Genomic DNA, 13,786 nt, shown 5'->3' on the forward strand with positions numbered 1-13,786 from the left:
GAAGACCACAGCCTTGACTGTAGGCCTTTGTCGGCAGGGTAACGTCTCTGCTTCTCAGCACACTGTCTAGGTTTGTCGTAGCTTTCCTTCCAAGAGGCAAACATCTTCTGATTTCATGGCTGCAGTCACCACGCAAAGTGATTTTAGAGCCCAAGAAGAGGAAATCTGTCACTGCTCTCACCTGTTCTCCCTCTGCTTGCCATGAAGTGATGGGGCCGGATGCCATGATCTGAGGTCCTTAATACTTAGTTTTAAGCCGGCTCGTTCACTCTCCTCCTGCACCCTCTTCAAGAAGCTCCTTAGTTCCTCTTCGCTTTCTGCCTCACTGGTAGAGAGAATGGCAAACCACCCCACTGTACTTGCCGTGAGAACTTCACAGCTGTATAAAAGGACAAAAATTAGCTTACCCTCTAATAAATCCATGTGTGGCATGCATGGGTGAAAGATTATGTTTTTAAATGAAGCTATTTTCCAAAAGAAGAAAGCAGATCTTTTATATGATAAAGTCTGAGGTGTTTTCAAGAATAATGCTTTTAGAAACCTTTTTTCTTACACAAGTTAGTGGGAGAGGGCAGATGGAAACACAGGAAATGCTTCCTTGCTAAGTGCAAAAGCATGGAGGAAATGCTGTGAGGAGCTAAAAGTACAGAAGTGTTATAAACCTGTTGTTAGATATACGGGTGTAACACACATAAGAAGAGACCAGAAAGTCAGAAAGATAAGCCGACCGGAGTTTCTGGTTTTTTGCTTTGAAATTAAATGTGTGATCTCTCCTTAGCACCTAGCACGTTGTTGAAATTTCATAGATTTGCCTTCAAAACTGTCTGCGTTAAGCGTAACTGTGCGAGTTCTCATTTCTGCAACTTTTCCATGCTGGTCTCATGGTGAATTTATTCAGCAAGTATTTATTGAGTATTTACCCTGTGCCAGGCCCATTTTAGGACTTGGAAATGCAGTGGAGAGCACACCAGCTCTAACGCGCAGAACAAAAGATGAGTGCAAGAAGGCCCCACTTGGTCGGGTGGGGAGCAGCGCTAGGGGAGGGGAGAGGGGAGTTGCCAGCAGGAGTGGCTGCTGACTGAGCAGGTGACAGGTGAACACAGGCCTCGAGAGTGAGCAGCTCCCCAGGAGGAGCTTCCCGCTGGAGGGTCCCGGGGGAAGGGAGGGGAGCCCTGGGCGTGTGAGGGGACGTTGTGAACGGCTCATTGACTGATGCCTGTTGTATTTCTTAAAGTGATGCAGAAATGAGAGCTTTTGAATCACCATGTCAGCCAGAGGTGTGTGTATCTAATGCCTCCCGTGTCCTGATGGAAGTAATAACTCTACAGTTGTTGCTGAGTAACAAGACTTATAAAGCTTTGGTGATTAAGACAGTGTGGTATTACTACAAAAATAGATAAAGAGGTCATTGGAACAGACTAGAGAAGCCAGAAAATCCGCATGTATGTGAACACAAAGTGATAATACAAAGATTTTCTGGTAAATGATGTGAGCAGTTGGACATGAATATAGGGGTGGAAGTGAAATTTGATCCCTACCTCACTATGTATGGTTATTTTGTCTTAGCACTTCAAAGGTACTATACCATTGTCTTTTGACTGCTGAGACTTCTGCTGGAGGTCTAATTGTTTTTCTGTAGGTAATCTGCCTTCTCTCTGTCCTAATGATAGTCTCAGGCCCCTGCGACTTCCTTCAAGCCTAGTAGACCTTTCCTACTCCAATTTGCCTCGGGAAATTGTTCCAGAAGATGCCTTGGTTTAACTTTGAGATCATTAAAAAGTTGTATAAATATTGAAACTTTGGTTTCAGTTAAATGGTGGTTTATTAAACTGTGGTTCTTTGCTAGTAAAGAAGAATAGTGAAACATTTCTTATGAATTTAGTGCGTTTATATCTTATTTGAGTCTTCTTAAACATTTCTAAGTAGTTCAGATCTGTTGGTTACTTGATGTGCTAGGAGTTTCTACTGAAGGTTCAGCTTTGACACACCAAAAGCAGCTCATAAAGAAAACCTTGTCAGACTTCACAGCTTCTTTGAGCTTGCTCACAAAGAACACTTTTTCCCTGATGTTTTTTGTTTTGTGTATAGGGGAAAAGTGCCTGCCAAGGAGCCTAAGAAACTTGGCTAAGACCTATTGGTGAAGTGATTGTCCAGAAAACCACTGCTGGCTTCTTGCAAATCAGAGCTTTTTCTCTTGAGCTAATTTCTAGATTTCTGTTTGAGGAAGTTAAGTTGCCACATAGAGGCAACAAGAAGTGTCCCCACTTCCCTCCCTGGAAGCTGGAAAGGAGGGAAATAGAAGCGTTAAACACGTAATAGATAAGCTCTTCGGAGGACAGAGTCTCCTTAAAGAGACAGAAGAGTGCCTCCCAGGCCAGAAGAGGACAGAACTGTCTTCATTTCAAAAAGAAGAGTGTATGACGGAGGGGAGGCTGGCAGGCTGCTGGGTAACCTTGGGAAACTAACCGTTGGGCTGAACTGGGCTTTGCAGGAGGTGGGGGTAGCGATTCCCTGAGGGCTCTGATGCCCTTGGTGTGGCTGGCCCTGAGGCTTACTAAGGTTTCCTCAGAAGTTGCCCCATGCTTGCTGAGCAGCTTTTGAACTAGAACTTGCTGCCTACCTACATCGGCCAGTGGGGGCAGAGTGCCGGTTGTCCTACGTGAGCCTTCTGGTTTGTGCGAGCATTCATTCACTGTGAAATAGTCATACATTGGCTTTGGGGTTCAGCTCCGTGTGAGTTGGATGATCACGAAACAGCCCTCCTGGGCTGATGAACAGCAGGACACGGAACGAATTGAATACCCGGATCAGGAAGCTTGAGGGCAGATCCTTCAGGTGCCCATTCACCAGTGTGAATCTGTGTCTTAGGAACTTCTCTACACTTCTTTGTGTAAACACACAAGCATGAAAGCTCTGAATAAGAGCGTGGGAGTGATGGATCCCAGTTCCACAGTGGTGGTCTGATGCAGCAATGCAGTCAGGTTGCGGGGCGGGGGGTGATGCAGGGCATAGAGGGCTTCAAAGGTGCTCTTAGGGTCCTCTTTCCCAGGCGGGTGGGGGCTCCACAGGCGCTCACTCTGTGATGGCTCTTCCAGCTGTTTGTGTGATCATGTGTGTCAGTCCAGTGCAGTTGCTGAGTCGCATCCAGCTCCCTGCAATCCCATGGACTGCAGCACGCCAGGCCTCCCTGTCCATCGCCAGCTCCTGGAGCTTGCTTAAACTCATGTCCGTCGAGTCAGTGATGCCATCCAGCCATCTCATCCTCTGTCATCCCCGTCTCCTGCCTTCAGTCTTTCCCAGCATCAGGGAAATGAGTCAGTTCTTCGCACCAGATGGCCAAGGTATTGGAGCTTCAGCTTCAGCATCAGTCCTTCCAGTGAATATTCAGGACTGATTTCCTTTAGGATTGACTGGTTTGATCTCCTTGCAGTCCAAGGGACTCTCAAGAGTCTTCTCTAGCACCCCAGTTCAAAAGCATCAATTCTTTGGTGCTCAGCTTTGTTTATAGTCCAACTCTCACATCCATACTTGACTACTGGAAAAACCATAGCTTTGACTAGATGGACCTTTATTGGCAAAGTAATGTCTCTGCTTTTTAATATGCTGTCTAGGTAGGTCATAGCTTTTCTTCTAAGGAAAGAGTGTCTTTTAATTTCATGGCTATGGTCACCATCTGCAGTGATTTTGGAGCCCAAGAAAATAAAATCTGTCACTGTTTCCATTGCTTCCCTACCTATTTGCCATGAAGTGATGGGACCACTGGAGAAGGGAATGGCAAACCACTTCAGTATTCTTGCCTTGAGAACCCCGTGAACGGTACGAAAAGGCAAAGAGGTAGGACACGGAAAGATGAGCTCTCCAGGTCAGTAGGTGCCAGTGTGCTACTGGAGAGCAGTGGAGAACTAACTCCAGGAAGAATGAAGGGACGGAGCCAAAGCAAAAACAACACTCAGCTGTGGGTGTGACTGGTGATGGAAGTAAAGTCTGATGCTGTAAAGAGCAATATTGCATAGGAACCTGGAATGTTAAGTCCATGAATCAAGGCAAATTGGAAGTGGTCAGACAGGAGATAGCAAGAGTGAACATCGACATTTTAGGAATCAGCAAACTAAAAGGGACTGGAATTCGTGAATTTAACTCAGATCACCATTACATCTACTATTGTGAGCAGGAATCCCTTAGAAGAAATGGAGTAGCCATCATAGTCAAATGCAGTTCTTGGATGTGATCTCAAAAATGACAGAGTGATCTCTGATCATTTCCAAGGCAAACCATTCAGTGTCACAGTAATCCAAATCTATGCCCCAATCAGTAATGCTGAAAAAGTTGAACAGTTCTATGAAGACCTACAAGGCCTTATAGAACTAATACCCCCAAAAGATGTCCTTTTCATTATAGGGGACTGGAATGCAAAAGTAGGAAGTCAAGAAATACCTGGAGTAACAGGCAAAGTTGGCCGTGGAGTACAGAATGAAGCAGGGCAAAGGCTCATAGAGTTTTGCCAAGAGAATGCACTGGTCATAGCAAACACCCTCTTCCAACAACACAAGAGAAGACTACACATGGACATCACCAGATGGTCAATACCAAAATCAGATTGATTATGTTCTTTGCAGCTGAAGATGGAGAAGCTCTATACAGTCAGCAAAAACAAGACCGGGAGCTGACTATGGCTCAGATGATGAACTTCTTGTTGCCAAATTCAGACTTAAATTGAAGAAAGTAGGGAAAACCACTAGACCATTCAGGTATGACCTAAATCAAATCCCTTAAATTTTACAATGGAATTGAGAAATAGATTCAAGGGATTAGATCTGATAGAGTACCTGAAGAACTATGGACGGAGGTTCATGACATTGTTCAGGAGGCGGTAATCAAGACCACCCCCAATAAAAAGAAATGCAAAAAGGCAAAATGGTTGTCTGAGGAGGCCTTACAAATAGCTATAAAAAGAAGAGAAGTGAAAGGCAAAGGAGAAAAAAAAAGACACACCCATTTGAATGCAGAGTTCCAAAGAATAGCAAAGAGAGATAAGAAAGCCTTCCTCAGTAATCAGTGCAAAGAAATAGAGGAAAACAATAGAATGGGAAAGACTAGAGGCCTCTTCAAGAAAATTAGAGATAGCAAAGGAAAATTTCATGCAAAAATGGGCACAAGAAAGGACAGAAATGGTATGGATCTAACAGAAGCAGAAGATATTAAAAAGAGGTGGCAAGAATACACAGAAGAACTATATAAAAAAGATCTTCACAACCCAGATAATCACAATGATATGATCACTCACCTAGAGCCAGACATCCTGGAATGCAAAGTCAAGTGGGCCTTAGGAAGCATCACTGCAAACAAAGCTAGTGGAGGTGGTGGAATTCCAGTTGAGCTATTTCAAATCCTAAAAGATGATGCTGTGAAAGTATGCACTCAACATGCTAGCAAATTTGGAAAACTCAGCAGTGGCCACAGGTCTGGAAAAGGTCAGTTTTCATTCCAATTCCAAAGAAAGGCAATGCCAAAGAATACTCAAAACTACCTCATAATTGCACTCATCTCACATGCTTGCAAAGTAATGCTCAAAATTCTCCAAGCCAGGCTTCAACAGTATGTGAACCATGAACTTCCAGATGTTCAAGCTGGATTTAGCAAAGGCCGAAGAATCAGAGATCAAATTGCCAACATCCGCTGGATCATCAAAAAACCAGGAGAGTCCCAGAGAAACATCTACTTCTGCTTTATTAAGTATGCCAAAGCCTTTGACTGTGTGGATCACAGCAAACTGTGGAAAATTCTTAGAGAGTGGGGAATACCAGACCACCTGACCTGCCTCTTAAGAAATCTGTATGCAAGTCAGGAAGCAACAGTTAGAACCGGACATGAAACAACAGACTGGTTCCAAATCGGGGAAGGAGTATGTCAAGGCTGTATATTGTCACCCTGCTTATTTAAGTTATATGCAGAGTACATCATGAGAAACACTGGGCTGGATAAAGCACAAGCTGGAATCAAGATTGCCGGGAGAAATATCAATAACTTCAGATATGCAGATGACATCACCCTTATGGCAGAAAGTAAACAAGAACTAAAGAGCCTATTGAAAGTGAAAGAGGAGAGTGAACAAGTTGACTTAAAACTCAACATTCAGAAAATTAAGAGAATGGCATCTGGTCCCATCACTTCATGGCAAATAGATGGGGAAACAGTGACAGACTTTATTTTGGGGGGCTCCAAAATCACTGCAGATGGTGACTACAGCCATGAAATTAAAAGATGCTTGCCCCTTGGAAGAAAAGTTATGACCAACCTAGACAGCATATTAAAAAGCAGAGACATTACTTTGCCAACAAATGTCCATCTAGTCAAGGCTATGGTTTTTCCAGTAGTCATGTATGGATGTGAGAGTTGGACTAGAAAGAAAGCTGAGTGCTGAAGAATTGATGCTTTTGAACTGTGGTGTTGGAGAAGACTTGAGAGTCCCTTGGACTGCAAGTAGATTCAACTAGTCCATTCTTAAGGAAACCAGTCCTGAATATTCACTGGAAGGATTGACGCTGAAGCTGAAACTCCGATATCTTGGTCACCTGATGTGAAGAACTGACTAATCAGAAACGACCCTGATGCTGGGAAAGATTTAAGGCAGGAGAAGGGGACGACAGAGGATGAGATGGTTGGATGCCATCAGTGACTCAGCAGACATGAGTCTGAGTGGACTCCAGGAGTTGGTGATGGACAGGGAGGCCTGGCGTGCTGAGGTTCCTGGGGTTGCAAAGAGTTGGACATGACTGAGCAACAACTGAACTGAACTGGACTGATGGGATCAAATGCCATGATCTTAGGTTTTTGAATGTTGAGTTTTAAGCCAGCCTTTTTATTCTCCTTTTTCACTTTGATCAAGAGGCTCTTTAGTTCCTCTTCGCTTTCGGCCAAAAGGGTGGTGTCATGTGTATGTCAGTATATGGTCTTGTATTTATGATCGTGTTTCACTGTTTTAGAAAATGGAAAATAGCCATGCCACGAGACACTTGATGTGCAGCTGACTGCACCCTGAAGGCAGCAACCTTGCCAGCCCACCCCTCTCCTGAGCATGTCGGAGCTAACCTCGTCCTTCCTGGACCATGAGACCCCCTGAAAGCAGCACCTTGTGTCCCCACAACGAGCACAGTGAGGCCATCAGTAAACATTTAACTGCTTAAACCTAGTTCATCTCATTTTAAACGAGCAATTCTTTTATATAGGCTACTTGATATTATTAAAGTCTATCTCATTTGTAGACTTGTATGAAACAGTACTAGATTGATATCTTAATGCTCTTAGTGTGGTAAAAATCCCATTATTAAATAATGTGGTAAATGAAGGATTGATTTTATGAAGTAAATGTATTGCTAAAAATTATTATATTAACAGTGCATTTGAACCTTAAGTGTTTGGGTATCTTGAAAGAGGTTTTGTATATCCATGCAGTCATGAAAAATAATCTTTAAGTATATTATTTCTCTAAATAAAGTAGAATTGTTGGCAGTGTGTTTGTTTTTAAAGAGGGACTCACAATAAATACTTTTTAAAATTAGTTTTTGTTTTAATTTGTCCTCTTGGCCGTGCTGGGATTTTCACTGTTCTGTGTGGGCTTCCCTAGTCGCGGTGAGCCAGAGCTGCTCTTCGTTGCAGGCTGTGAGCTTCTCACTGCGGTGGCTGCTCCTGTGGCGGAGCACAGGCTCAGCAGCCGCGGCCCGCGGGCTCAGCAGCCGCGGCTGGCAGGCTCTAGAGCGCAGGCTCAGCAGTCACGGCGCGTGGGCTTAGTTGCTCTGTGGCTCACAGGCTCAGCAGCCGCGCTCGCAGGCTCTAGAGCGCAGGCTCAGCAGCCGCGGCCCGCAAGCTTAGTTGGCATGCGGAATTTTCCCAGACCCCAGTGTCCCCTGCCTTGGCAAGCAGATTCCTATCCTCTGCGCCACCAGGGAAGTCTGTTAATGTCTTTGAACTCTGTGTGTCACTTGGCGGTAATCTGACTTCTTCCCCGCCACGGGGATGGGCGGTGTATCGAGGCCACCGAAGCCACCACCATGCTCATTCCATGGCGCACCTCCTCCTGGCTGCTCCCAGGCTGTCCCTCCTTCAAGGTCACAGCCTGCATTGTGGTCTGACAGTTCTTCCTGCCTTCTCCAGCTGCATCCCTTTTTCCCTCAGAGATTTTTTTTCCGCAGTAAGTGCCTTGGATGTCTGATTCCATCCTCAGGGCCTGCTCTCTGCCCACACAGACTAATGCAGTGGTATCGTTCCGTCTCCCAAGACTTCTGCAGCCGATTTGTTCTGCCAAATTCTGTGAGAAGAGTGTTGAAATCTCCAAACTTACAGTGTGCATGGTTTATTTCTCCACTCTTCATTTCAACTTGTCTGTGCCTTTAAATCTAAAGTGCATTCCATATTGGTAGCATAAATTTGGGTCTTTTAATTAATCCAGTTTAACAGTCGCTGCCTTCTAATAGGCATATTTAGGCCACTTGTCTTTACCGTCCTGACTGCAGTGCTTTGAGTCAGGGTTTCTCAACCTGACGTTATGGCGCTTTGGCCTAGGGGTGTGGTCCTGTGTGTTGTAGAGTGTTTAGCAACATCCCTGGCGTTAAACCGCATTTTGTCATGATATCCTTTTTAAAAATCTCGCTGTATTTTAGTGGTGTTTTAGTTGAGATTTTTTTGTGTCTGTATTCACGGAAGGATATTGGTCTGTAGCTTTCTTATGATGTCTTTATCTGGCCTTTCTCATTATGCATCTGACTATTTGGTATTTTCATTCTACATTTAGCTACTCAAGTTGGGCATTATTATTATTATATTTTATAATCACTGTTTAGATTTCCTCACAGTTTTACCCGCGTCTTCACTTGCCGTCCTTGTTACATTTCAGTTTCCTTTGCCACCGTTTTCCTTCTTGATGGAGTGCGTCCTGTGGTAGTTCTTGTCCTGCAGTCGGTGGTACTTCAAAGCACAAAATCACGCGCTCTGGACACTCTGTCTGTCTGTCTGCCTGCCTTTGTTTGCTTGTTGCCATGCTACATGGCTGGCAAGGATCTTAGTTCTTTGACCAGGAATTGAACCCAGGCCACGGTAAAAGTGCTGAGTCCTAACCACTGGACCGCCGGAGAATTCCTGTGTCTCCGTCTTTGAATTGTTTAGAAAGACATACTGTTCAAGGCTATCAGTTCTGTCTTTTACCACTTTGAGGATGATACTCTACGGTCTCCAGGACTCCTTTGTTGAGACATCTTTTATTAATAATTATTCATATTTAGTTATTGCCTCTTTTCTCTGACATATGAATATCTCCTCATTGCTTTTGAGGTTTTATTGTTTGAAAGATATGTGTGTGTGCATTTCTTTTCATGAATCTTGTTCAAGGCTTGTGCTCCTGAGGATACAGGCCTTTCCCTAGTTTTGGATAGCTGTTAGCCTCATCTCTGAAGACACTGCCCTCTCTTATCCTATTTTCCTTTCTTCTGGGATCCCAACTAGATGTAGGTTGGACTTTTGTATTCGATCCTCTGTGACTCTCAACTTCTCTTTCTTACTTTATATCTTTGCTGCACAGATCTGTCACCTAATTCAGTGATTTTTCTTTCAGCTGTGAACAATCTGCTTTTTAATCCGCCACTGAGATTTTAAATTCTTTTGATTCTTTTTCATATATATTTAATTATTTCTGACAGTGGTTTGCTCTTATGTTTCAATTTCCTTTATAGTCCTTGAAAATTTTAAAGCCTTTTTTGTTATTGAAGTATAGTTGATTTATCGCGTTTCATGTGTATAGCAAAGTGATTCAGTTACATACTCTTTCTCAGATTGTTTTTCACTGTAGGTTATTACAAGGTATTGAATATAGTTCCCTGTGCTATACAGTAGGTCTTTAGTTTTTATTTTATATGTAGTAGCTTATATCTGCTAATCCCAAATTTCCAATTTATCCTTCCCCTTAAGCATATTTCCATCACGGTTCTGGCTCTTCTTAGTCTACATGAAACTGCTTGAGTTGGGGTGAGGGGCTGCCCAGTTCTGTTAGTGTTTTTTCGGTTGAGTCCTCTTCATGGGCCTGTTTCCCTGTGGTCACCTCTAACTGTGAACTGTGTGGCTGATCCCGGCACGTGTGAATCCTGAGGGGCCTGGGCCAAGACTGAGCCCCAGAGGTGGGGTTTATGGTCACTCTGCCAGGCCCCTTGAAGTGTTACCGACAAGGAAGCGTGTCAGCTAAGCTGCCTGCACGGAGCTGCTTTTGAGTGGGGAGGGAGAGTACCCTCAAGCCCCGGTGCTGGATGGGCAGGTTTTTGATTACAGGTCCTTAGGAACTGTTGCTTTTATTCCCTCCACTCAGTGCCCAAGATACAAGACTGAGTTCCTTGTCGGCCCCGTTTGCTAGCAGATTGATTTTTCCCTAGTTTACACTTTCACTGAGCGTTAGGTCTTCACGGGTTCTGGCTTTATGGGGAGGTCAGATCCAGCTCCCCACCTCATCTGGCCCAAAGCCTTGTCCTCACTGCCCCTGCTCACCTGAGAAAATCCTGGGTCTGGGTGTTGGTCGGTCACTGGGCAGCCTGTGGCTTCAGGGCTGGCTTCTGTCTGGTTTGACAGGACTCTCTTGGGTTTCGGCTCTCATAGATTTTCTTTACTTTATAGAGGTCAGCTGAGCGTTTAATAAGTGCTTTGTGTATCTTATTCAGCATTTCTGGGTGTTTGGAGGGCGTTGTTTTTCAGAACAGCCAGAGTGTTGCCCTGTCAGAAGCTGAGACTTCATATTTTGTTTCTGTCTGAAGTATAGTTGGGTGTCATAGTCTGATTCTTTGAATGTTTTGGTTCTTACGTCAAGAATGAAGACATTTGTTAGTAATAATATTAAAGAATGTTAAGTCAAGCTTAGTACATTGGTTTATTAAAAGCATGTTTACAGGCATTGCAGTTTCGAGCCCATCTGTGCAATGATTTTTATTTTGAAGCCATTCATTCAGAAAAATTACACAGCTGTTTTGATTTTGTGTTACGACATGGCAAGATCTCCAATAAGCGACTTTGATTCCTGATGGAGTAGCAGTTTTTGTAATTACAAATTCCCAGGAAAAATATTCTTTTTTATTTTTGCCATGCCATGCAGCGTGCAAGATCTTAGTTCCTCAAACAAGGATCAGACCTGCATGCCCTGCAGTGGAATTGCAGAGTCTTAACCACCGGACCACCAGGGAGGCCCCGCTGGCCTGTCAGACGATAAACACACCTAAGGCGTGTTGTGCGCCTTCCTCGCCTGCGAGCGGAGGTGGAGCTGTCCCTCACAGTCCCTGCCCTCCCCTCACCGTCCTGCTCCTCCTTGGCCGACCCCGCCTCCCATGTCCACGCCGCGGGTCTGCTGGAGCCCTGAGGCAGAGCAGGGCTTGGCTCTGCAGTCACACTCAGGCAGAGTCCTGACTCGGTTCTCCTGGGCTGTGTGGCCTGAGACCAGTCTCACAGCCCTAGTGTCACGAGGATAGCTCCAGCTCCTATGCTCTCGGTGGCCTGAGGATCCCAGGAGGTAACGCCTGTGCAGTGTCAGCCAGGCGGCCTGGCGCAGGACGTGTGCTGCTGAGAGGCCTGTGCCCTGTCCCTCGCTGCCGTCGGCATCCTCACTGGGCCTCCCGCTCATCTTTCCTCCCCAGGGTTCTCTGCCCTGGCGCCTGTGGAGTTGGCCAGTTCTCTTGACTGGGTGCGAACTCGTGCCACCTGAATAAGTGCAGAAAGCTCCTGGCCAGTCTTCCTGTCTGGGCCCATGCCCTCCTCCTTCCAGCCTGTTCCAGAGGGTGTCCCAGTAAGACTTCAGACTGGTACACCTGCAAAAGCAGGCGTCTTCAAGGGTCCGCTTTTGCTTCCTGTTGCTTAAGATCTAGCTCCCTTACCCCGTGTCACGCTCTGGCACCAGGCATATTTATAGCCTGAACAGGGCCTGGAAGAGTGCTCCCGCGTGACCACCTCCACTCGCTGGGGTGGCTCTCTGTGTGCACGTCTCGCTGCTGTGGCTCCGCTTTGAGAGGCCAGGCCCTCGCCCTGCTGTGTGTTAACCCAGCAGCTGACTCAGGATCCTGAATGCGTGGGGTGCGCTCGGGTTTGACAGATTGATTACCATGTAAATTACTGCATCAGGGTTCAAAACAGCTTGTTGAAGATCTTGCCATATGTCTTAGCAAGGTGGAAATGGTTGTGTAATTTTTTTGAATGAGTGGTTTCAAAATAAAAAATGATTATTCAGGTGCACTGGAAGCCTAAAGGTCTGTGTTCAATGCTTGACATGTGCTTTTTTACTAAACCAATATATTAAGCATGCGTTAATGTTATTTAATATGATTATTGATCTAAGAATCAAAACAGGAATAAGTTTATGAAGCACTTGTTGATCCTCCAGCACAGCTGTGTGGCAGGTACACACCATGGGTGACAGTTGGTGGGGGACTTGTCCATGTTGAGAGAGAAGGAAGCAGAGCTTGGGAGTGGGACAGCTCTCCTGGTTCCAGACTCCAGTTTTGGGGGGAACAATCTCTCTTGTCCAAGCTCCTTAGAATTCTCTTGAGAAGAGCTCAGTGGTTCACACTTTGTCATTTCAAAAATAAAAAACCTGGAAAGAAAAAGAGATACAATTATCTTTCTGAACTATATACATTTTCAATCAGAAATATGTATAGGCTGCTGCGTGGTGAGGCTTTCCATTTCACTTGTAGGTGCTGTTTCACAGTTTGAAATCTGGCCCAGTGACAGGCCCGTTTGATTTTAGATGTTTGCTCTTTCAGGGGAAAACAGAGTCCATCACGGTGGTGAAGCTGCTGAGCTGCTTCGATGACCTGGTGGCTGCAGGCACAGCCTCTGGGAGGGTTGCAGTTTTCCAGCTTGTGTCCTCCTTGCCAGGGAGAAATAAGCAGGTAAGTGCCAGCCATTTTAGCATTTCTCAATTTCTTGGCAAATTCCTCTCATCCTTTAAAATAAGAAGTCCTCATCTGCTGAGAAAATATTTGCTCAGAAAAGCCTGACTCTGTGCTCTTCATAGTCAGATAACATTTTTGTTGCTGGTAGGACACTTGGTGAAAAGCACATATGGGTAATTTAAATTGCTCAATAGTCTCTGGCTCCTCTCCGTCAGTTTTCAAGGTAAATAGACAGGTGGGCCCTTGTGCAGGGTTTTGCCTGGAAAGCAGCTTGGGAACACCAGTTACTCCACAAAATAGGAGGGACTGCATACCACCTCGTCCACACAGCTCCATCTCACAGTGTCTCTCCTTTTCTTTTTCTTGTGTGTATTTTTATCGTTTATTCACAGCTTCGGAGGTTTGACGTCACTGGCATTCACAAAAATAGCATAACAGCTCTGGCTTGGAGCCCCAATGGGATGAAACTGTTCTCCGGAGATGATAAAGGGAAAATCGTCTATTCTTCTCTGGATCTAGATCAGGTAAAATCATTTTCAGAAGTATTGTTGGTCAGATAATTGGAGAAATTATAGCTGGTTAATTTGTATTCTTGATCCTTGTCCCATTTTTTCTGTCTGCGCCAGTCAGCTGGTGAGATCTCAGTTCCCCAACCAGGGATTGAACCCAGGTCTTGTGAGTGAAAGCCTGGAATCCTAACCTGTAGGCCCCCAGAAAACTCCCTGTTGTCTCTTTCTATTCTCAGCTGTTGTTCGTAACATTTTCTTTCAAGTGCTTTCCTCATGCTTTATAAGCTTCTACTGTGTGTTAAGAATTGGCCTTTGTTTCTACTCGAACATACACTTTTCTCATTCTCCTGTTGTCTTTGGCTACCA

At 45.0% G+C, this 13,786-nt stretch overlaps 1 protein-coding gene across 7 annotated transcripts in view; it reads left to right on the forward strand.

Annotated features, from left to right (window-relative positions):
- The window catches only part of TECPR2 (tectonin beta-propeller repeat containing 2), a 100,695-nt gene that overhangs the window by 19,163 nt on the left and 67,746 nt on the right, over positions 1-13,786 (forward strand). For 6 of the 7 annotated variants that reach the window (XM_018066024.1, XM_018066028.1, XM_018066029.1 and 3 more), the window contains exons 3-4: positions 12,780-12,908; positions 13,304-13,435. In XM_018066024.1, coding sequence (XP_017921513.1) covers positions 12,780-12,908; positions 13,304-13,435 — 261 coding nt within the window. Of the gene's footprint in view, positions 1-6,983; positions 7,153-12,779; positions 12,909-13,303; positions 13,436-13,786 lie in introns of all 7 variants that reach the window. The other variant, XM_018066031.1, reaches the window with a different exon arrangement.

This window comes from Capra hircus, chromosome 21, assembly GCF_001704415.2.
Source record: "Capra hircus breed San Clemente chromosome 21, ASM170441v1, whole genome shotgun sequence".
Lineage (NCBI taxonomy): Eukaryota > Metazoa > Chordata > Mammalia > Artiodactyla > Bovidae > Capra > Capra hircus.